We start from the raw sequence: 20,962 nt of genomic DNA, 5'->3' as shown, positions 1-20,962 counted from the left end.
TCCCTGGGCAGTGCATTCCAGTGCCTGACTACCCTTTCTGAGAAGTAATATTTCCTAATGTCCAGCCTGAATCTCCCCTGGCTCAGCTTGAAACCATTCCCTCTAGTTCTATCACTGTCTACATGAGAGAAAAGGCCGACCCCCAGCTCACTACAACCTCCCTTCAAGAAGTTATAGAGAGCTATCAGGTCTCCCCTGAGCCTCCTCTTCTCCAGGCTGAACAATCCCAGCTCCCTCAGCCGCTCGCTCCTCTCATAGGCCCTGTGCTCCAGACCCCTCACCAGCTTCACAGCCCTCCTCTGAACACGTTCCAGGGCCTCTGTGTCTTTCTCGCAGTGAGGGGCCCAAAACTGAACACAGTACTGTCACGGGTTACCTAGATTTACCCTCTGGAAATGAAGGGAAAGAGGGGAATGGACAAAAACAGTGGCAGCAATCTAAGGAGAAAACTTATTTTACTAAATACGATATTGGAATACAAGATAACACAATATGATACAATATAATTGAGGCTAATAAATCAAACAAGACGGAGAGAGAGAGAGAAAGAAAGTCCCCAAGAACCGGGGGGCCTACTGTGATCTCTAGGTGACGGGCTGGAACGTTGCAAGAGAGAGAGACGACAGGGCCGGAGCGCTCCGAGAGAGACAGAGCGAAAGAGAGAGCGTTCCATCCTGGGAGTGAGATTATATGTGTGTCCTCCTCCGGTGATTCGTCTCTGGCTGCGTCGTCCCCTGGGATATGTAGTTCTCCTCCAAGAGCTGAGTACTCAGGATGTTGCCATTCCACGGAACTGGAGCATGAACCTTCCACACTTCCACATACCCTCTGTTACACTTCCACATACCTCTGTTACACTTCCGTATGCCATTAACAACTACACTTCCTTATACCATCAAAAGAGTTTGCCACTATTTGTACCCTCAGTTAATGATTCATACTGCACATGATGTCATGATGTAGAATATTGACAGCAACAGCACAAAACCATGACAAGTACTCGAGGTGCGGCCTCACCAGTGCTGAGTACACAGGGACAATTACCTCCCTGTTCCTGCTAGAAGCAGAAGGAAATGAGGGAGGTAGAGAGAATGGGGCTGTGTCCATCACTGATGCTCGTGTGGCCAGTTGGTCCCTTGCAGGCTGTAGCACAGCACTCAGATGGTTTGGTTGCTCCCTGTGGGGAGGAGAAGAGATGGTGTCCCATAGGGTCATGTTCACATCCCAACTCTCAGCTCCCTGCAGAGTCCCAGCCCAGCCCCAGTGCAACATCACAGGAAGCACAGCACCCCTCCTAACCCCCAGCCACACACCGCACCTGTGCATGAGCTGCTGGATCCACCATCCTGGCCTGTAAGAGAAGAAGAGCCATGAGTCCCAGCCCTGTGCTCACTGTGGGGCATGGAGCAGCCCCGAGCACCAGGAAGGGGAACCCTGGGAGAAAGTGGGGACCCCAACGCTGCCCTGGCACGGGGCAGAGGTGGGCGACAGCGCTGCCCTCATCACTCACTGGGTGCCACGTTGTAGCCTTTCTCCTTCTTCCCTGCAGACAGAGAAATGTATCAGCACAGGTTCACATCACAGCCAGGCTGGGGGCTCCTGAGGGAGCCACAAATCCCCCAACAGCCCCCACTGTCCTACAGCCCTCCACTTTTACCTGCATGGTGTCTGTAAATGAAGAATCCAACAAGAGCCACGATGGCTATGACCACAATGGCGACGACCACCCCCACCACGATGGGCACCAAGCTGGACTGTGGCCGCTCTGGGGGAAGGCAGGGCCGTCAGCAGGGGAAGGGGCAGCCCGCAGCCCCCCAGCCCCACATCCCCTCACTCACCCCACGAGTAGAGGCCGGGCTGGGGCAGGCTGGCGTGCTCCACGCGGCACTGGTACTTGTCCCCGTCCCCCGGCAGCGCCTCGATGGTGACCCAGGTGTGGTAGGTGCCGTCGCTGTTGGGCACGATGCCCCCCGAGTGGGTGTCCTGGCCCAGCACCGCGCCGTCCTTCACCCAGCTGACGGCGATGGGCCGCGGGTAGAAGCCGTGAGCGCGGCAGGACAAGGTCAGGATCCCGTCGGCCTCCTTCCCCCACACTCGCACCTCGGGTTGCTCTGAAGGTGGGCGGCAGGGAGGGCCGGGCTGAGCTCCCCACGCTGAGCCCCCGCCACTCCTCCAGCCTCACATCGCAGTCCTCCCCCTCACCTGTCCTCCCCAGCTCTGCCTTCCCGTGCTCCACGTATCTCCGCAGCGACTGCGGACAGGTTTCCTCCAGGTAATGTTTCAGTCTCTCAGGTTCACTCCCTTCCTCCCACTTCCTCTTGGTAGGAACTGCCTCTGGAACCGCCGCAGTGAACGTCATCGTGTCTTCGTCAAAAGCAATGAAGTCTCTCCCATCATAGGCAATCTGACTATACCCCTGGATGGTGCCGTCCTCGAGGATGTCACAGCCATACATCCGCTGCACCGTGTGGGACCCTGAAACACAGCCAGGCACGCGGTGAGGGGCTCCTCCGGTCCCAGGGGTCCCACTGTAGTGGGGATGGGGTTGGGGTCCCCCCGGGTCGCAGCACCCCGAGCTCGGTGGGGCTGTGACGGGCAGCCCCGGGACGGTGCCGCCGGGCAGGACCAGCCCTGGGGGGTGCGGGCGGCACTGCGCCATGGAGCCCCATCCCACAGCACGGAGCCGCGGTGCCGGCCGTGCTCACCGCCGCTCTGGTTGTAGCGCCGTGCTAAAGTGACCAGGTCCACGCTGTCTTTCTGCTCATTGCGCCGCACGATCACCGTCTGCCCATCCCAGTACTGCTGGTCCATGTTGGTCGTCATCCACTCGGTGCAGGGCACAGTCCTCCGCGCGGTGCTGTTGTAGTGCGTGACGATTTCGCCGTCCACGTACCCCACAACGACGTACCAGGGCAGCCCGGGGCCGGGATCCGTCATCCCCGTTTGGAAGTACCGCAGGGAATGGAGCTCTGCGGCGACTGAGCGCAGCGGGGCCGTGAGCCGCGGGTGGGGGTCCCACGGGCACAGCCCCGGGGTGGGGTTACGGGGACGGAGGGGTCCCGGTCCGGCCGCACTCACCGCCCGCCGCCCCGCACACGGCGCACAGCAGCAGCCCCAGCATCCCGCACAGCCACAGCGCTGCGCTCCGGGAACCGACGCACCCCTCACCTCACCTTCACCTTTTTTTCTACTTACCTGTCCTTTCCCGCACTCCCATTGGCTCCTCCGCCTCCGGTCCACCAATGGTGAACGGGAGCGTGTGTGTCGTCACCGGGCGCCAGGCAGAATGCTCTCCCGCCGGTTGTGAAGCGAAACCGATATTGCGGAGCGGGGAAGGCTACAGGTGCAGTAGGGGGACCCCCAGCCTGCTGGGTGGCATCCCATGTTGTGTCCCGGCTGTGTCCCTACCCGGGGGAGGGGGCCGAGGGCCTCTGTCGGTGGTATCGGGGATACGAGGGGCAATGGGAAGGCAGGGGACCTTGCATTACATCAAATCCTGATTAATTCACATTTGATCTATTACTAAAATAGAAGAAGCACACAACAACCTGGATAATGCCTAACATTCTAATTCTTGAGACTGCATCGGTAACACAGAAAATCACACACTATGTCAAACCATTACTAATATTATCTGTAACACAGCAAGTTACAAAGCAATACCACTAAGTAAGAGACACACAGTCACAGTTACTATAAAGGCTGGGTGCTGTTTTCTGCCTTCAGATGAGGCTGAACATATCATGCTGGAACACACGTAGGGCCAGTCCCTGTGGAAATACGAGCATATTCACAACCCCAAGTTGTCAGTGGTAGGGGACAGTCCCAAAGTCCTGTGGCCATATTCCAAACATGAACCATAGGCTGTTCCTTGAGCATTGGGGAAGCCCCAAAATGACAAACCACGAGCTGTATCTGTATGATCATGGTTCATAATATTCAGCACAAGCAAAGCCTTACATAATGTTTCTCATAGTGTGTCTCCCGTATTCCCCCTTATTTGTTTAATAAGAATGGATTTCAGTGTTTGTTGAGCGTGTTCAATGAGAGCTTGTCCAGTGGGAGAATGAGCAATGCCTGTAACATGTTTAACCCCCCATTCTTGGAGCAAAGTTCGAGTTGCCACTCCATCCTTGTCTATAGCGCAGTAATGTGCAGGCTGCAGAGACGTCCATTCCTGAACAAACAAGTATCCTGATGGTGTCAGTAACAACCGCCCAAGATTACAAGCCTCTGGTGGCATTGGAACAACCTCAGTGAAAATCCATTGAATGATTGGCCTTAGAAGCTTCAGATTGCATCCCATAGTCAGTCACAGTCTTACCAGCCTGTTGTAACACTTTCCAGTCATGCACTTCCCATCGAGCAGCTCCCTGCTGACCGTCTTTCACCGGGCAAGCGAGCTGAAACACAACTTGCCACTGTCCCTCCAATATTGCATCTCTGACCTTGACTGAACACTAGTCCCAGATAGAGCTTGTACCGCAGCAGCAGCGATCTGCCGCTCGGCTTGCATATTCTTCAGTGTATTTAGAATCAGCTTCCACGTAGGACCCAAGCCCTGCAAGTACTTCTATTCTTTCCTTTCAGAGATAACAAAGTCCCACATATGGTCCCCCCTATTTCTCGCCATTCGACTACACTGAACATCAGTGCCACCTGCTGAAGGTGTCCATTCTTACGAGCCCATTGTACCAGCTCGGATATGCATTTAGGAGATACCTGCTCCCTTCTCTTAGAGAGAATACATTTGAGCAATTCCTCCGCAGCTTCCCACAGCATCGTGGCTTGCAGAGAACAGGTGGCGACCCCGATACCAGCTACCACAACACTTACAGCTTTATGCTGCCTGAGCCAGCTGTCTGCTGCAGCGCTGTCCTCTTGCAGTTCACCCACCATCTATGCTCCTGATGGTGCTTCGAGACCTCACCAGACCAGCTCAGGTCCCGGCTCCTCCGACTTCACTCTCCTGTTGCTTCAGTGAAGCGCTGAGCTCCAAACATAAAAGTGTGCTGCCCCACGTTGGGCACCAATTGTTGTTGAACCTGAAGGCAAAAGGTCAGTGTGCTGGGACAGCCACACACCAATATGGTTACATATAGCTTCATACCTTTATTGCCCTAAAAGACAAACTTTTGAGCAGACAGAGGAGGGCATCCAAAAATCACACACACTGACTGGAGAAAAGCTACTGCAATAACAACCCTAAAAGCCCCCTTCAAAGCCATGAGCCATTCATTCCTTTCCTAGAGGTGTCCTTCGTTCTCATGCTGTTTATCCTGCTCCACAGCTGCCGCTCTGTCAAGTCCTTATTTTGATCCATGGCTGCTGCTCTGTGAAATTCTTCTTGTATTACAACACCACTGAGTGCCACCAGGGATGGGGGTGGGACGCAGAAGAGGGAATAAAGCCGCGTGTTTGTAGCCGGGCGGTGAGTGCCGGTGATGTAAGAAGCGCAGGGAGAGGGAGGGACGCCCAGCACCACAAGCAGGAAGAGCTGAGCTCCCAACAACAACAAACGGGGGGAAGAAAAGAACCAGAAGAGAGCTGGAGGGCAGCAAACAATAATTTATTTGGGTGTGGGGTACAATATGGTCGGCTCATGGAGCCAGAGGGGACACAGCAGGGACACGAGAGCCCAGGGAAGGGAGAGAGGAGGGATGTGGAGTGGGTAAGGTTGTGGGTGAGGATTGGAAAGGCAGCAGGATGGGGGGTGAGAGGGAAAGTGCTGATGAACAAACACGTGGTGGGTATGTGTAGGGACAGGTGGGAGGAGCACCAAGGAGATCACATTCCAGCACACAGGGATGGCTATTGGGAAAGACAGGATGGGGAGCAGGCAGCCATCAACATGGGGTCACAAAGGGGAGGTGATGAGGGATGGGGGGAAACATGGGGCAGGGAGCAGCAGGGGAAGGGGAAGAGGAGAGGGCAGGGGGTACTCAGCACAGAGCAGAATGCAGGCAGGCTGAGCACAGAACAACCCAACACTATATGTCACAGGAAGCAGCACAGACAAAGCATAACAGCATAGGAAGCAGAGCGAGATGTGAGAGGTAGAGAGGATGAGGCTGTGTTCATCACCAATCCCAAGTGCTCGTGTGGCCAGTTGGCTCCTTGCAGGCTGAAGCACAGCACTCAGATGGTGGGGTTGCTCCCTGTGTGGAGGAGAAGAGATGGTGTCCTATAGGGCCGTGTTCACATCCCAACCATTTGCTATGGGCGCCTCCCTGCAGAGTCACAGTGCAGCCCAGCCCTGGTGCAGCACCACAAGGAGCACAGGGACATCTCCAAACCCCCAGCCCCACACACACCTGTGCATGAGCTGCTGGATGCACCATCCTGGCCTGTAAGAGAAGAGCCATGAGCCCCAGCCCTGTGCTCACTGTGGGGCATGGAGCAGCCCCGAGCACCAGGAAGGGGAACCCTGGGAGAAAGTGGGGACCCCAATGCTGCCCTGGCACCGGGCAGAGGTGGGGGACAGCGCTGCCCTCATCACTCACTGGGAGCCATGTTGTAGCCTTTCTCCTTCTTCCCTGCAGACAGAGAGATGCATCAGCACAGCTTCACATCACAACCAGTCTGGGGGCTTCTGAGGGAGCCACAAATCACCCTAGTCCCCACCACGTCTCCAATTTTACCTGCATGGTTTCGGTAGATCATGAATCCAACACCAGTCACGATGGCGATGACCACAATGGCGACGACCACCCCCACCACGATGGGCACCAAGATGGACTGTGACCGCTCTGGGGGAAGGCAGGGCCGTCAGCAGGGGAAGGGGCAGCCCGCAGCCCCCCAGCCCCACATCCCCTCACTCACCCCACGAGTAGAGGCCGGGCTGGGGCAGGCTGGCGTGCTCCACGCGGCACTGGTACTTGTCCCCGTCCCCCGGCAGCGCCTCGATGGTGACCCAGGTGTGGTAGGTGCCGTCGCTGTTGGGCACGATGCCCCCCGAGTGGGTGTCCTGGCCCAGCACCGCGCCGTCCTTCACCCAGCTGACGGCGATGGGCCGCGGGTAGAAGCCGTGAGCGCGGCAGGACAAGGTCAGGATCCCGTCGGCCTCCTTCCCCCACACTCGCACCTCGGGTTGCTCTGAAGGTGGGCGGCAGTGAGGGCCGGGCTGAGCTCCTCACGCTGAGCCCCCGCCACTCCTCCAGCCTCACATCGCAGCCCCCCCCTCACCTGTCCTCCCCAGCTCTGCCTTCCTGTTCTCTACATATCTCCGTAGCCGCTGCGGACAGGTTTCCACCAGGTAATGTTTCCATCTCTCAGCATAACCACCTTCCTCCCACTTCCTCTTGGTGGAAACTGCCTCTGGAACCGCCGCAGTGAACGTCATCGTGTCTTTGTCAAAGGCAATGAAGTCTCTCCCATCATAGGCCTCCTGATAGTAACCCCGGGCGGTGCCGTCCTCGAGGATGTCACAGCCAAACATCCGCTGCCATGCGTGAGACCCTGAAACACAGCCGGGCAGGGGGTGAGGGGCTCCTCCGGCTCCAGGGGTCCCACTGTAGTGGGGATGGGGTTGGGGTCCCCCCGGGTCGCAGCACCCCGAGCTCGGTGGGGCTGTGACGGGCAGCCCCGGGACGGTGCCGCCGGGCAGGACCAGCCCTGGGGGGTGCGGGCGGCACTGCGCCATGGAGCCCCATCCCACAGCACGGAGCCGCGGTGCCGGCCGTGCTCACCGCCGCTCTGGTTGTAGCGCCGTGCTAAATTGACCAGGCTCACGCGGTTAATCTGCTCAGATCTCTGCGCGTTCTCCGTCCTCTCATCCCAGTACTGCTGGTCCATATTGGCCACCGTCCACTCGGTGCGGGGCACGCACATTCGCGCGGAGCTGTTGTAGTGCACGAAGATTTCGCCGTCCACGTACCCCACAATCACGTACCAGGGCAGCCCGGGGCCGGGATCCGTCATCGCGGTGTGGAAGTAACGCAGGGAATGGAGCTCTGCGGGGCCGGAGCGCAGCGGGGCCGTGAGCCGCGGGTGGGGGTCCCACGGGCACAGCCCCGGGGTGGGGTTACGGGGACGGAGGGGTCCCGGTCCGGCCGCACTCACCGCCCGCCGCCCCGCACACGGCGCACAGCAGCAGCCCCAGCATCCCGCACAGCCACATCGTTGAGCTCCGGGAACCGACGCACCTTCAGCTTTTGGGACTTCCCGGATCCTCTCCGCACTCCGCACTCCCATTGGCTTCTCCGCCTCTACCTCGCCAATGGTGAACGTGAGCGTGCGTGACGTCACCGGGAGTCAGGCAGAATGCGCTCTTGCAGGTTGAGAAGCGAAAGCGCTGAGCGGTGCGTTTGCGGGGCTGGGACGGCCGCGGTGTGGGAAACCCCCTGCCCACCGAGCACCGGGGGGCACCCGGGCTTTGTCCGCACCCCGGCCTTGTCCCTACCCCGGGGGGACCGAGGGACCGTCTGTCCTCAGGGACGGGGGCAGTGAGGAGGAGTCGTTCTGCATTCCATTTGTTGGAAACATCCTCAATCATTTTTGGTCAGAACGGTATCCCTTTGTACCTATGAGTTCCACCTAAGAACTACAAATTGCTTCACTTATATCATGAGACCTTGATATAAAAGATTGTCATCTTATTCTAAATGCAGAAACAACAATGGATTCCAACACACTGCTGCTGCATCACTGCTGATAACTGCAAGGCAGGGCTGCACCCGCCCATCCCTCATCCTTGGTGCCACATTTGGTCCAAAGTACCAGAAGAATTCTGCTCCCTCCCACCCCCACGTTGTCATAAAGTTGATTGAAAGGATTCAAGTCCAAAACAAAAGCAGACACAAACCAAACTCAAGAGCTGGCAGAACTCCTGGATCCTTTAGAAAAGCAACACCCTGGGGTATCCAACCACAAAGAAAAGGTTTTTATTGTGTTTTTATACTATATACTATAAGACTACGCAGTTCAACTGTCAATCATCTCATCAAGTTCAAGAAGGAGCTCATCCACATCCTTCCCTGGGTCCAAGCCAATTTCTGCTTCCAGGTTCCCTCCTGAGATTTCCCCCATGAACTTTTCCAAGTCATCTTCTACAGATAAGGGGGTCTTCCCAGCCCCAGTGGAGCTCAGCTGCTGCGCTTTGGCCACCGATTGGGAAGAAGCTGAAGCTGAACTCGAGTCCTCCGACTGCTCCACACAGTCTGCTTGGCTTCCCAGCTGCAGTTCCAGGCTTGGGAGAACAAGGAGGAGAACAATCAGCACACAACATCTCTTAACTGGAGGTACTTATTATTCCTGTGTTGGATTTGGGCATTCTTGAGCCCAACCCCCTGATCCTTCCCACACACCAAAGAGTTTCTGGCTGACGGCAAGACAAAGTGCTTAAGCAAAAGAAGTTGTGCTCCTCACCTGCTGGGGGGTTTCTCTGTGCCAGGCTTGGTGAGCAGGCTGACCTCCGGCAGGGCTGGAGCAGCAGCCTGGCAAGAAGGAAGACAAAGTCAAGGATTCCTCAGGAGATCCTTCCTCTGCAGCGCTTCTCCTTCAGCACTGCTGAGCCTGAACCCAACACGGGGGGCCAAGGGGCTCCTGAAGGACGTCAACAACCACGGGAAGGCTGCAGAGCACCTCAGCTCTTTGCAACAACGCAGCAGGAATGGACCAATCCCTTCACGCCACACAGGAATCCCAGGGCTGCAGAGCATTGTGCACACACTGCCATTCAGCCAGCATCCTGCACACAGCCACTGCTTTGCAAGGAAACCTGCACAACCTTTCAGTTCTCCACCCTTTCTGCAGCACTCGCATCTCAGGCTGAGCCTGACCAGGACAGCACTGACGCTTCCTCCCCTCCTTACCAAAGCTGCTTTTTTAGCTGGAGGCTCCTCATCTTCAGTGCTACTCAGAGGCTTCCCAGCTGCCACAGCAGAGCGAGAGATCTCAGCAGCCTTCCGCTTCCATGCTCGCTTCCTGGGGGTGCTGGCTTTGCCATCCCAAGGCTTCACACACACCTGGCACTTGGCTACAGGAAGAAGAGACAGCGGCTACCATTGTGCCTCCAGAGGACAAGGGAAACAGCCCTACAGCAGGAGAAAGCAACACACGGTCCCTCTAGACCTTTACCTTGGACTGGTTCTTCAGCAGCAGATGGCACAGCAGCCGGCACAGCAGCCACGTCCTCCTTCAGCTTCTCTGCTTCTCTCAGTTGCAGCTTCTCCTTTCTTGTCCCCTCGAGGCTCTTGGCTTGAGCCTTAGAATTTGGTGTACTCTGATCCGAGGGCTACAAAGAAATACAGCAAGTGCAAACTAAGAACAAACACCAGGGAGAGTGTATGAAGGAAACACTGGAACACTGTTTCAAACGTGTGCAATTAACAAAGGGGACTCACCTCTGCGGGTGCAGAGACAGCTTTGGGAGAAGCCCTGCTCTGTTCCACAGTCTTTTCCTCTTCTCTTCCAGGTGCTTTCAAACAAGGAAAAAGAAAATCCCTTGGTCAACATCAAGAAACCTGAGTGCCCATGTTTCCTCCATCTTCTTATTGCCTCCCATTCAATACCAAAGCACAGAGAGAGGAGACAGCAGCAGTCCAGACATTACCCAAGCATTTGGTAAGAAAGAGCCCAGGCAGTTGGAAGCCAACTCCATTTGCTTGACAGGGGCAGCACTTGAGCAGAGCAGACAGTAAAGCAGCTGGTTACCTGCTGGCTTTGTGATGCGCAGCAACTTCCTCCCTGCTGGGGCAGGCCCGGGCTGTGCTGCTGCTGCTGGCACCTTGTCCCCGCTCTGCTGCATCCGCAGGGCTTTCTCCTGCTTGATTTCTTCCAAGCTTTTCATACGCACTTCTTCCAATGCCTTGATTGGACGCGCTGGCTCTTCCAGTTTCACTTGGCCAGGCACAGATGGACGGACAAGTCTCCGCTTCTTGCGCTCACCCTCAGCTCTCTTCTCAGGCAGCAGCTCTTCTCCTTTTGGCTTCTCTTCTTCCAGCCCTTTGTGTTTCCTTTCAGCCAGGCCTTCCGACAAGGTTTGCATGGGAACTGCAGGGGAAGGCCTCAGCCCGGAGCTGGGATCCTCCACCTTACAGCACCCTTCTGCCTGGGGGGCAGCTGGGCTTTCTCCTCGCTGATGAGCTCTCTCAAGACGGATCTCTTCCAGAGTTTTCACGTGGATCTCCCCTGCTGGCTTGGCACCCTTCTCTGTCAGCAGCAAGAAAGGAGAAGCGCAAGGATGTCATACCTGCTTATGATCTGTCTGAGCACTAGTACGGCCCTGTCTCTCCTTCAGAGACTTCACGCCTTCAACTACAGAGCAGAACAAAGCAGGGATGCTGCAGCAATGCCAGCTCTGTGCTCCCGTTTCCAAACGGGGCAGGAAAAAGAAGTTCAGATCCCAGGGATGAAGAGCTCAGCAAGCACGCAAAGAGAACGCTGCCAGGAAAGAAGAAGCAGAAAGCCTAGAGAATCTGTGCAGCAAACACAGACGACCATTTACCTCTCCTTGCTGCTCTGTCAACCTTGATCCTCTTCCCCAGCCTTTCTGCAAGGCTGCGCTTCAGCGGAAGGCCGCTGACATCAGCTACAGAGAGAAAACAACAACATTCCTCAGCTCATTTCTTGGGAGAAAGGTTTCTACAACAGTCAACCACAAACTTGGTTTCTTCCAAGGGGATGTTCTCAGATTCACCTTTCAGCTGCTACACTTGTGTGCCACTTGGAGTCATCACAGACCCACCACACACTTTCCTCCCTCCTCCTTCAGCCATGCCCTCCCATTGACGTGCAGGCAGCCAAACAACAGCTCACAAGCAGCCCTTACCTACAGAGGATTTCCGTTTTCCAGGTTTCTCAGCAGGATTCAATCGAACCACGAGCTCCTGCCCTAAAACAAAGGAAAACAAAGGGCTTCTTTGACAGAAACCAGCAGCCAACAGAATGACTGTCCTGTCAGCTCATTGCCCACCCAACAAACATACACCCAAAAGACACCACTTGGACAGCAGCACCAGCAGACTAACATGGCCCAACTACCTTGACCGTTATTGATCCATCCCACTTAGGAGCCACCAAATGCAAACAAAGGTACTCAGCATTACCCTGCTTTGCAGACAGCGTCACAGTTCTGACCACTGTCCGCACCTTCTCCTCTGGCACAGGAACAGCCCGAGATTGGAGCGGATGAGCAGGAACTCCTGAAGGCCCTTCTGATCCAAGGGAACAAACAGACAGTGTTTACAACCAGGAAAAGAAAAGCCACTGCCAACAACAAAAACCAACCTGACAGAACCGTCACAAAGACCAAAGCGCATTTGTTACTCATCGCTGTCCAATACGCAACAACCACTGCACGTCCATAAGAGAGGTGACTAATTGGCCTCCAATTTGCTCTTGCAGTTCCCATCTAGAAGAGCAGCTGTCTGGATCTCAAACACCACGTTGCATGCTGAAGTAGCTCGATACCCCCAGCTAAAAATCCAAGTCTATCTCTCATGTAGCTCCCAGCCACCAGCAACTGCTGCTCCAAAACCAGCAGTGCAAGATCAAGGTTCCCTTCTGTGAACGGCTCTATTCCCCAACACAGTGCCAGCTATCTGGCTCTGATCAGAAGGATCACAAAGTAGGGCACATGAACTCACCGCTTGGTTGTTTTCTTTTGTCCTTTTGTTTCTTCCCTTTGGTTCCTTCAGGTGTTTTGATTCCAGCATTCAAAGTGTCATCTGGGAACACAGAGCAGTGAATGAGACTGAGGGACAGAGGCACACGCTGAGGACCACAGCTCTGCAAACTGCCTCCTGCTCAGAAGCAGCCATAAGAAACCCTGTCAGCAACCCTACGTTCTGTTGTGTTTGTGCAATGAATTGCTTTGGAGTGAATTGGCAAGTTCTTCTGATTCATCCTGGAATACCTTGTTTGGTATCAGCATTTGATTTCCCAGTGGAAATGATCTGCAATCCATCCTGCTTTTCTTCAGCTGGTTGCTGGACAGCTGGTTTTGTTTCTTCTCCCTTCTCAGCAAGCTGGTCTGGAGAGGGAAAGAAACAATCAGCCTCTTCAGTTACGCAGTAGGAATTCAATCAGATTTCCCACCTTTATGCAGCTCATACAATGACACTTCAGCCCACAGTTCATATTCTTAAGGACAAACATAAGTGATTACAGCTGGGTTCCTTATTTCAACAGCCGTACTTACCTGGTAAACCCACAGAAGCAGTCTAAGATTCCAACCATAAGATCAAAAGCCACATTCAAGATCCAAAGCAGCAGCAACCACACTCACCATCAGCATCACCATCTGCAGCATTGATTCCAGCTGGAGGATGTGTAGGGCTTGGGACATCCTTGGAGTTGTCCCCTTCCATCACTGCCCTCAACTGTGGAGAGGGATTGGACTGCACGGAAAGCTTGCTCTGCTGCAGTGTTGGCTGAGCTGCCTTCAGATCGTCGCCTGCAGACTCTGCTGGACTTGGCAGCGGAGCTACAGGAAGGAAAGGATCATCAGGAATGGAAACCTTGCATCCTAACCTTACAAGCACTGCACAAAGATGGCAGGCAAGGCTGAAAACCCGCACGGATCAATGCTGAGTCTCCAGTTGCCCATCCACCCGGCTGCTCTGGGAAGAAAGAAATCCCCCCCTACACAACATTCATCTCCCTGTCACCCAGTCAAAGCTTCATTGCAGGCAAACAACCTGCAAGGCAAAGGCCACAGGAGCAGAGATAAGCCGAGCAGGCAAGACAAAACTGAACTCTCAGAAGCACCCAAAGTTCAGCTGGGCACCCATCTATCAGCTCACCATGAACGTTCCCTGGCACTCTTGACCACACTACACCCACCTGTGAGCAATAGAGTTCATCTTTCGTCCCTAACCAAGACCAACTCACTTTGGCTGGGTGGTAAGAAAAGCCCATTGAGGTGCCGTCCCTTGGTGTGATGAAAGGCACAGTTGGATTTCTGGCAGCCTCCTGGCTGGTTCTCCCAGTAGCAGGGAATCTCACTGCGTTTTTTCTGAGGACGGAAAGGAAGAAAAGCTGCTGGTCATGCGGACCTCAGATTTGCAAAGGGAGACTGAGCTGCAGATGATGCCAGTGAGCAGACTGCCACAAAGCAGCACTCCAACACCACTCTGAAGCGTGCGCAGGCTGGGAGCACCGCGCTCACTCAGCTTTCCTAGCATGCTGTGGGTGAGGACACCAGTTGAGAAGGGCTTCAACTAACACACCTTGCAGAATGCCTGTCTGATGCATGTGCTTCTTTAGCAGCTGTGGAGAGAACACTGTTGGGATCTACTACAGAAATGTCCTGCTCCGATTTACCAATGCCATTGAGCTCTCTTCCCTCTGCTTCCTCCCAGCCCCCTCTTCACAATAGGAACCATCCTCACTTCAAAGCAAATGAACCTAATCTGCACAAGCCCATTCAGCCCAGCTGAAGCAATGAGAAGTGGGTTTGGTGATGAACTCTGAGCAGCCAACACTCACCTGGATCTTCATGTGCCTGAACCTGCAGACCTTCCTGAAGCAGCGGCCCTCCTTCCACAGCGTGCAGATGGTTTCATTGCCCAAAGCAGCTTCACAGTGCCGGAAGCGACAGTTGTCTCCCTGGAACCCAATGGAAACACAGAGAGGAAAATGCAATAGTACAACCTGAGAACTGGCCGTGCTTTGAGCTCATTTGTAGCCAGTTGCCCTATTGCGCAATGCAATGAGTTATTTAGTTTGCCCAAGATCAGTAATGCTTCTACCTATTGCACCCCGTCCTCTGAACTGAAGAACTGAAAGAAATGAAGGAAACAACCCAAGCAGACCTTGTTACAAGTGGAATAGAAGTAGAAATAGCAATCCTCTCCGTTCTTCGACATGCTGGACGAGCTCCCAGAAGCAGTTCTGCTCTCGGGGATCTCTCTGCAGCTCTTCCTCTGCTCTCTCAAAGAGCTGGCTCGTGCTTCCTTGCACTGAGCGTCTTCTACTGCCTTGATCAGTGAAATCTTCTGTTGAAAAGGAACCCTGAGCAAAACAGCAACAAGCAGAAAAGAATGAGGAATGCCCACCCATCTTCCCAGCTTTCTCCTGTTTGTTCCATCAGTCTCTCAGGAGCAGTTGTTTCCAAACATTGCCCTCCTCAACACTGGTCAAACTAGAGGAACATCACCCTGACTCAGCACGGAGCCCCTGGGGGTGCACGGCTGCAAGGCCTCCAATGGAGCCCCTCCAACTGGATAGCAAAGTTTCCTTCCCTCCTCCAATCCCGATAGAAATGCTGCCTTCTTACCTTTAGTACCTTCCCATCAGATTCCTCTCTGGCACATTCCTATGCTCCTAACAACCTCAGTGCTGCCCAGCACAGACGCCGGGCACCAACACGGCTCTGGACTCTGCACCGTGGAACACCCACCCAGCTCAGCACTTCTGTTCTGCTCACAATGGGAAGGGTTCTGGAATCGGGAGCATCAAGTGCACTAGAAATACCTCACGGCCCTCCGTTCCTTACGAGCCCTTCCCTTTGGAAACAAAAGAACCCCAGACACATCTGTTAGCACAGCAGCCCAAATGCTAACCAGAAACCAAGCACGGAGCCCTGAGAGCTGTGCACAGGGAGTAACTCCGCAGCACTCGGCACATCTCTTTGCACTTTGCTTCCCATTTGGAAAGACTGTCTTTCTGCACCAGAATGCCAGTTCAGTTTTCGTGTCGTGAGATTTCAAGCTTGTTCTGGGCAAAAGAATTCCAGCTACACTGAGGTCACAGCAGCTGGGGGCTCAGTGCACACACACCAGTGCTGCCATCAGCTCAACCCTTGCCTAAAGAAGACTGCACAAAGCAAGCATCCCATTGCTTTTGCAGCTTGCCTTCCTGAGCACCAAGCAGCACCATCTATTCTCTGCTCTCACTTTCCAGTTTGCTGACCTGCCTTTGTCCTGCAGAGAACAGCAAGAAGGGATGGGGATTTATTTGTGTGCTTCAACTAACATGCAAGAGGAAGATGAGCACATTTACTCAGCTGTATTTCTTTTGAATCATAGAATCATAGAATCATAGAATTACTCAGGTTGGAAAAGACCTTGAAGATCATCAAGTCCAACCGCAGCCCAACCAGTAGCCGATCTCTTAAAAAACAACCACGAAACAACACCACAACAACAAACCTCTGCTAAATCATATCCCTGAGTACCACATCCAAACGGCTCTTAAACACATCAGGGATGGCGATTCAACCACCTCCCTGGGGAGCCCATTCCAGTCCCTAACCATGTGTATCCCATTCCAGTCCCTAACCATGTGTATCCCATTCCAGTCCCTAACCATGTGTATCCCACTCCAGTCCCTAACCATGTGTATCCCATTCCAGTCCCTAACCATGTGTATCCCATTCCAGTACCTAACCACCCTTTCTGTAAAGAAGTTCTTCCTAATATCCAACCTAAACTTGCCCTGGCGCAACTTGAGGCCATTTCCCCTCGTCCTGTCACATGTCACTAGTGAGAAGAGACCTGCCCCACTCTCACTGTAAGAACCTTTCAGGTACTGGCAGACGGCAATAAGGTCTCCCCTCAGCCTCCTCTTCCTCAGACTAAACAGCCCCAGCTTCCTTAGTCTCTCCTCGTAGGGCTGATTCTCCAAGCCCTTAATGAGCCTCGTTGCCCTTCTCTGGACCTGCTCCAGTACCTCCATGTCCTTCTTGTGCTGAGGTGCCCAAAACTGGACACGGTACTCGAGGTGAGGCCTCACCAATGCTGAGTACAGGGGCAGGATGACTTCCTTAGTCCTGCTCACCACACCATTCTTGATACAAGCCAGGATGCCATTGGCCCTCTTGGCCACCTGGGCACACTGCTGGCTCATCTTCAGCCGACTGTCCATCAGCACATCAAGGTCCCTTTCCGTCTGGGAGCTTTCCAGCCACACCTCCCCAAGCCTGTAGGGTTGCCTGGGGTTGTTATGACCAAAATGCAGGACCCGACACTTGGCCCTATTGAAACTCATTCCATTAACCATGGCCCATCGATCAAGTCTATCCAGGTCCCTCTGTAGTGCCCTTCTCCCCTCAGGCAGATCAACACTCCCTCCCAGCTTAGTGTCGTTTGCGAACTTACTGAGGGTGCACTCAATCCCCTCATCCAAATCATCAATGAAGATGTTAAACAGAAGCGGCCCAAGCACCGAGCCCTGGGGGACGCCACTTGTGACCGGCCGCCAACTGGATTCCACTCCATTGACCACAACTCTCTGGGCCCGGCCATCCAACCAGTTCTTCACCCAGCGGAGCGTGCGCCCATCCAAACCACGGGCAGCCAGCTTCTCTACCAGAATGTGATGGGGGACAGTGTCAAAGGCCTTACTGAAGTCCAGGTAGACCACGTCGACAGCCTTTCCCTCATCTACTAAGCGGGTCACCTTGTCATAGAATGAAATCAGGTTAGTCAGGCAGGATCTACCATTCATAAATCCATGCTGACTAGGCCCGATCCCTTGGCTGACCTTTAGTTCGTCCATGATGATACCTGAGATGATCCTTTCCATAACCTTCCCAGGCACCGAGGTGAGACTGATGGGCCTGTAGCTGCCAGGATCGTCTTTCCGGCCCATTTTGAAGACGGGCGTCACATTCTCCAGCCTCCAATCCACCGGGACATCCCCAGTCAGCCAAGACTGCTGAAAAATGATGGACAGTGGTTGGGCGACCACATCCGCCAACTCCCTCAGCACTCTAGGGTGCAACCCATCCGGCCCCATGGACTTATAAACATTCAGCTTTCAAAGTAGGTCCAGAACCATCTCATCACGGATCACGCAAGGCTCTTTTGGTTCCCCCTTCCCGTCTACCAGTGTAGGGGGCTGCGTTCCCAGGGAGTTACAAGCATAACTATTGAAGACCGAGGCAAAGAAGGTATTAAGTACCTCCACTTTTGAATTAAGTGAAGATGTTTTGTAGAGGAGCAGGTTGGGATGTGGGTGTGGGCAGCTCAGCCTCAGTGCGTGGTTGGTTATGGAAGCTGGGTGTCAGCCCAGTTGGGTGGGGATATGCAGGGAAGCTGGGCTGAGCACCAAGGAGACCACATTGCAGCACACAGAGATGGCTATTGGGAAAACCAGATCTGATCCAGGATGGGGAGCAGGCAGCCATCAGCACAGGGTCACAGAGGGGAGATGATGAACGATGGGGGGATACATGGGGGCAGAGAGCAGCAGGGGAAGGGGAAGAGGAGAGAGCAGTGTGTCCTCAGTACTCTGAGCAGCCAAACCAGGCCAAGGTCCGCTCACCCACCCCATCCCCAAGCACAGCACAGAGCAGGATGCAGGCAGGCTGAGCACAAAATAGCCCAACACTTTGTTTCACTGGAAGCCGTGCGGGCAACACATAACAGCATAGGAAGGAGAGCACCTGCAGCCTCACATCGCAGCGCCCCCTCACCTGTTCTCCCCAGCTCTGCCTCCTGTTCTCTATGTAACTCCGCAGCCACTGCACACAGGTTTCCTCCAGGTAATGTTTCCATCCCTCAGCATCACCACCTTCCTCCCACTTCCTCTTGGTGGGAACTGCCTCTGGAACCGCCGCAGTGAACGTCATCATGTCTTTGTCGAAGGCAATGAAGTCTCTCCCATCATAGGCATACTGATAATACCCCCGGGTGGTGCCGTCCTCGAGGATGTCACAGCCCAACATCCATTGCAACCTGTGAGATCCTGAAACACAGCCGGGCAGGGGGTGAGGGGCTCCTCCGGTTCCAGGGGTCCCACTGTAGTGGGGATGGGGTTGGGGTCCCCCCGGGTCGCAGCACCCCGAGCTCGGTGGGGCTGTGACGGGCAGCCCCGGGACGGTGCCGCCGGGCAGGACCAGCCCTGGGGGGTGCGGGCGGCACTGCGCCATGGAGCCCCATCCCACAGCACGGAGCCGCGGTGCCGGCCGTGCTCACCGCCGCTCTGGTTGTAGCGCCGCGCTGTAATGACCAGGTTCCCGCGGTCAATCTGCTCATTGCCCTGTGCGATCTCCGTCTGCCCATCCCAGTACTGCTGGTCCATGTTGGCCGCCATCCACTCGGTGCGGGGCACGAACCTCCGTGCGGTGCTGTTGTAGTGCACGAAGATTTCGCCGTCCACGTACCGCACAGACACGAACCAGGGCAGCCCGGGGCCGGGATCCGTCATTGCGGTATCAAAGTACCGCAGGGAGTGGATTTCTGTGGGGACAGAGCGCAGCAGGGACGTGAACCACGGAGGTGGGGGGGGCGGGGGACCACGAAGGGCGGGACGGCCGAGAGGGGCGGGTACGGCGCCGTGAACCACGGAGGGGGGTCCGGGGACCGCAGAGGGGAGGGGGGGGGGATCACGGAGAGGGACCGGTCCGGCCGCACTCACCGCCCGCCGTCCCAGACGCGCCGCACAGCAGCCCCAGCATCCCGCACAGCATCCACAGCACGTCGCACAGCCCCAGAGCTGCACTCCGGAAACTACCACAACCCGCACCGCTTCTACAGCTGGCTGAGACTTCCTGGTCCCTCCCTGCACTCATCACCCCATTTCATTGGCATAGTGTGGGCAGGGCTGTCCCGTCGCCCACCATCATGGGAGTTGTTAGGACTGCCCCTATGTGGCTTCCATTCCCGTATGTTCTGGCTCATCTCAAGGCAGAAACTAGTATCCAGCTTCCGTAGTGACTGGGGCTGTGTGCTTCTTACCGATTGGTATTGCTTTGTAACCTGTTATACTGCAAATGGTGTGACATCATGGGAGAATTTCTAGCATTTCCAGTGCAGTCTCAGGAATTAGAATTATTAGGCATTATCCAGGTTATTGGGTGCTTCTATTTTAAGTACAGATTAAATGTAAATCAAATAGGATCTAATGGAACCAATGCTGGAATCTACGGGAATAATCATTGAATGCATTAGTAATGCTCACTTATTATTAGCTATCCATTAGCCTGTTCTTAATTAGAGAAGTCAAAGCCTGGAACACATTTGGCACATTTGCTACTACTAATGATTCTATCTGACATGCAACTTCATAAACCTGTACGACCATTCATGACCTGTTAGTTTCAAAGGCATGGCTGTGAGCACTCTGCAAGTATTTGCTGCACAAATTCTAGTGATCATTCCAATCGATAGATCAGAGTATGCAAAAGTTGAAGGCTGTTTTCTCATCAGTTACAGATAACACAGAATGGGAACCTTAGAGATTTATTTCCAGGTTGCAGTAAAAACGTTTCTGAATTGCTGAGAACTGGGTTTTCTCTTGATGGGGAGCTGTGGGTTAAAACTGGTACAAAACTCCAGCAGATTTCTATTGCTAAAGACAGAACGGCTGCTCAACTCTTGTCTCTTTGCTACTAAATAATGGAAGGGCTTCATCACATTCGACAAGGAAGAATGTCTTCAAACTGTTCCTGCCTGGATTCAACCCAAGTCTCATTCCCCCCCTCCGACTCCCCCACCACAAACCACTCTGCTGTTCCACGTTCCACCCCCGATGCTATTTTGGGTCTGGCAATACTTCAGGCCCAGGCACAGAGGGACAGGCAATGCCTTGATCAAATTCATACTGTGGTGTTACGTGTTATCTGTCAGACACGTGACACTAATTCGTCTAATGCCTCACTTATTTTAGTTACACAGGAGCTGCCCAGCCCTGCATTCAGTTTCTTGGCCCCATCCCACAGCACGGAGCCGCGGTGCCGGCCGTGCTCACCGCTGTTCTGCTTGTAGCGCGGTGAATCTGCTCATTGCTCTGTGCGATCCGGGTGTTCCTGTCCCAGTACTCGGGATCCACAGCTCCAGCTGCCTTCATCCACTCGGTGCGGGGCACGAACCTCCGCGCGGTGCTGTCGTAGTGCACGAAGGTTTCGCCGTCCACGTACCGCACAGACACGAACCAGGGCAGCCCGGGGCCGGGATCCGTCATTGCGGTATCAAAGTACCGCATGGTGTGGATTTCTGTGGGGACAGAGCGCAGCGGAGCCGTGAGCCGAGGATGCGGGTCCTATGGACGGCTTCCGGGGCTTGTTACGGAGTGT

General features: G+C 54.7%; 3 protein-coding genes across 3 annotated transcripts; all 3 read right to left on the bottom strand.

Annotated features, from left to right (window-relative positions):
* Positions 1–439: 439 nt before the first annotated feature.
* Positions 440–3,156, bottom strand: LOC140263061 (class I histocompatibility antigen, F10 alpha chain-like). The gene is made up of 8 exons (XM_072357798.1): positions 3,079–3,156; positions 2,706–2,969; positions 2,203–2,475; positions 1,839–2,111; positions 1,658–1,765; positions 1,511–1,543; positions 1,319–1,351; positions 440–1,177 (listed from the first exon to the last, which is right to left on the bottom strand). Exons 1-8 carry the CDS (start codon positions 3,119–3,121, stop codon positions 1,158–1,160), a joined length of 1,047 nt encoding a protein of 348 aa, XP_072213899.1. The 5' UTR covers positions 3,122–3,156; the 3' UTR covers positions 440–1,157.
* A 1,920-nt stretch (positions 3,157–5,076) lies between these two features.
* LOC140263058 (class I histocompatibility antigen, F10 alpha chain-like) lies at positions 5,077–8,174 on the bottom strand. Its single transcript, XM_072357794.1, has 8 exons — positions 8,062–8,174; positions 7,689–7,952; positions 7,186–7,458; positions 6,823–7,095; positions 6,642–6,749; positions 6,504–6,536; positions 6,315–6,347; positions 5,077–6,158 (listed from the first exon to the last, which is right to left on the bottom strand). The coding sequence occupies exons 1-8, from the start codon at positions 8,117–8,119 to the stop codon at positions 6,139–6,141; spliced, it is 1,062 nt and encodes a 353-aa protein (XP_072213895.1). The 5' UTR covers positions 8,120–8,174; the 3' UTR covers positions 5,077–6,138.
* A 681-nt stretch (positions 8,175–8,855) lies between these two features.
* Positions 8,856–19,127, bottom strand: LOC140263033 (zinc finger CCCH domain-containing protein 11A-like). The gene is made up of 18 exons (XM_072357766.1): positions 18,864–19,127; positions 18,362–18,633; positions 17,451–17,601; positions 14,757–14,955; positions 14,431–14,550; positions 13,834–13,957; positions 13,229–13,426; positions 12,857–12,973; positions 12,588–12,668; positions 12,048–12,155; positions 11,771–11,833; positions 11,447–11,530; positions 10,654–11,151; positions 10,344–10,417; positions 10,078–10,234; positions 9,813–9,976; positions 9,367–9,434; positions 8,856–9,187 (listed from the first exon to the last, which is right to left on the bottom strand). Exons 2-18 carry the CDS (start codon positions 18,441–18,443, stop codon positions 8,923–8,925), a joined length of 2,553 nt encoding a protein of 850 aa, XP_072213867.1. The 5' UTR covers positions 18,444–18,633; positions 18,864–19,127; the 3' UTR covers positions 8,856–8,922.
* Between the last annotated feature and the right edge of the window lie 1,835 nt (positions 19,128–20,962).

Source organism: Excalfactoria chinensis, chromosome 27 (assembly GCF_039878825.1).
Source record: "Excalfactoria chinensis isolate bCotChi1 chromosome 27, bCotChi1.hap2, whole genome shotgun sequence".
Taxonomy (NCBI): Eukaryota; Metazoa; Chordata; class Aves; order Galliformes; family Phasianidae; genus Excalfactoria; species Excalfactoria chinensis.
The sequence above is the reverse complement of the archived record's forward strand: the minus strand, read 5'-3'. Positions and strand labels throughout refer to the sequence as shown.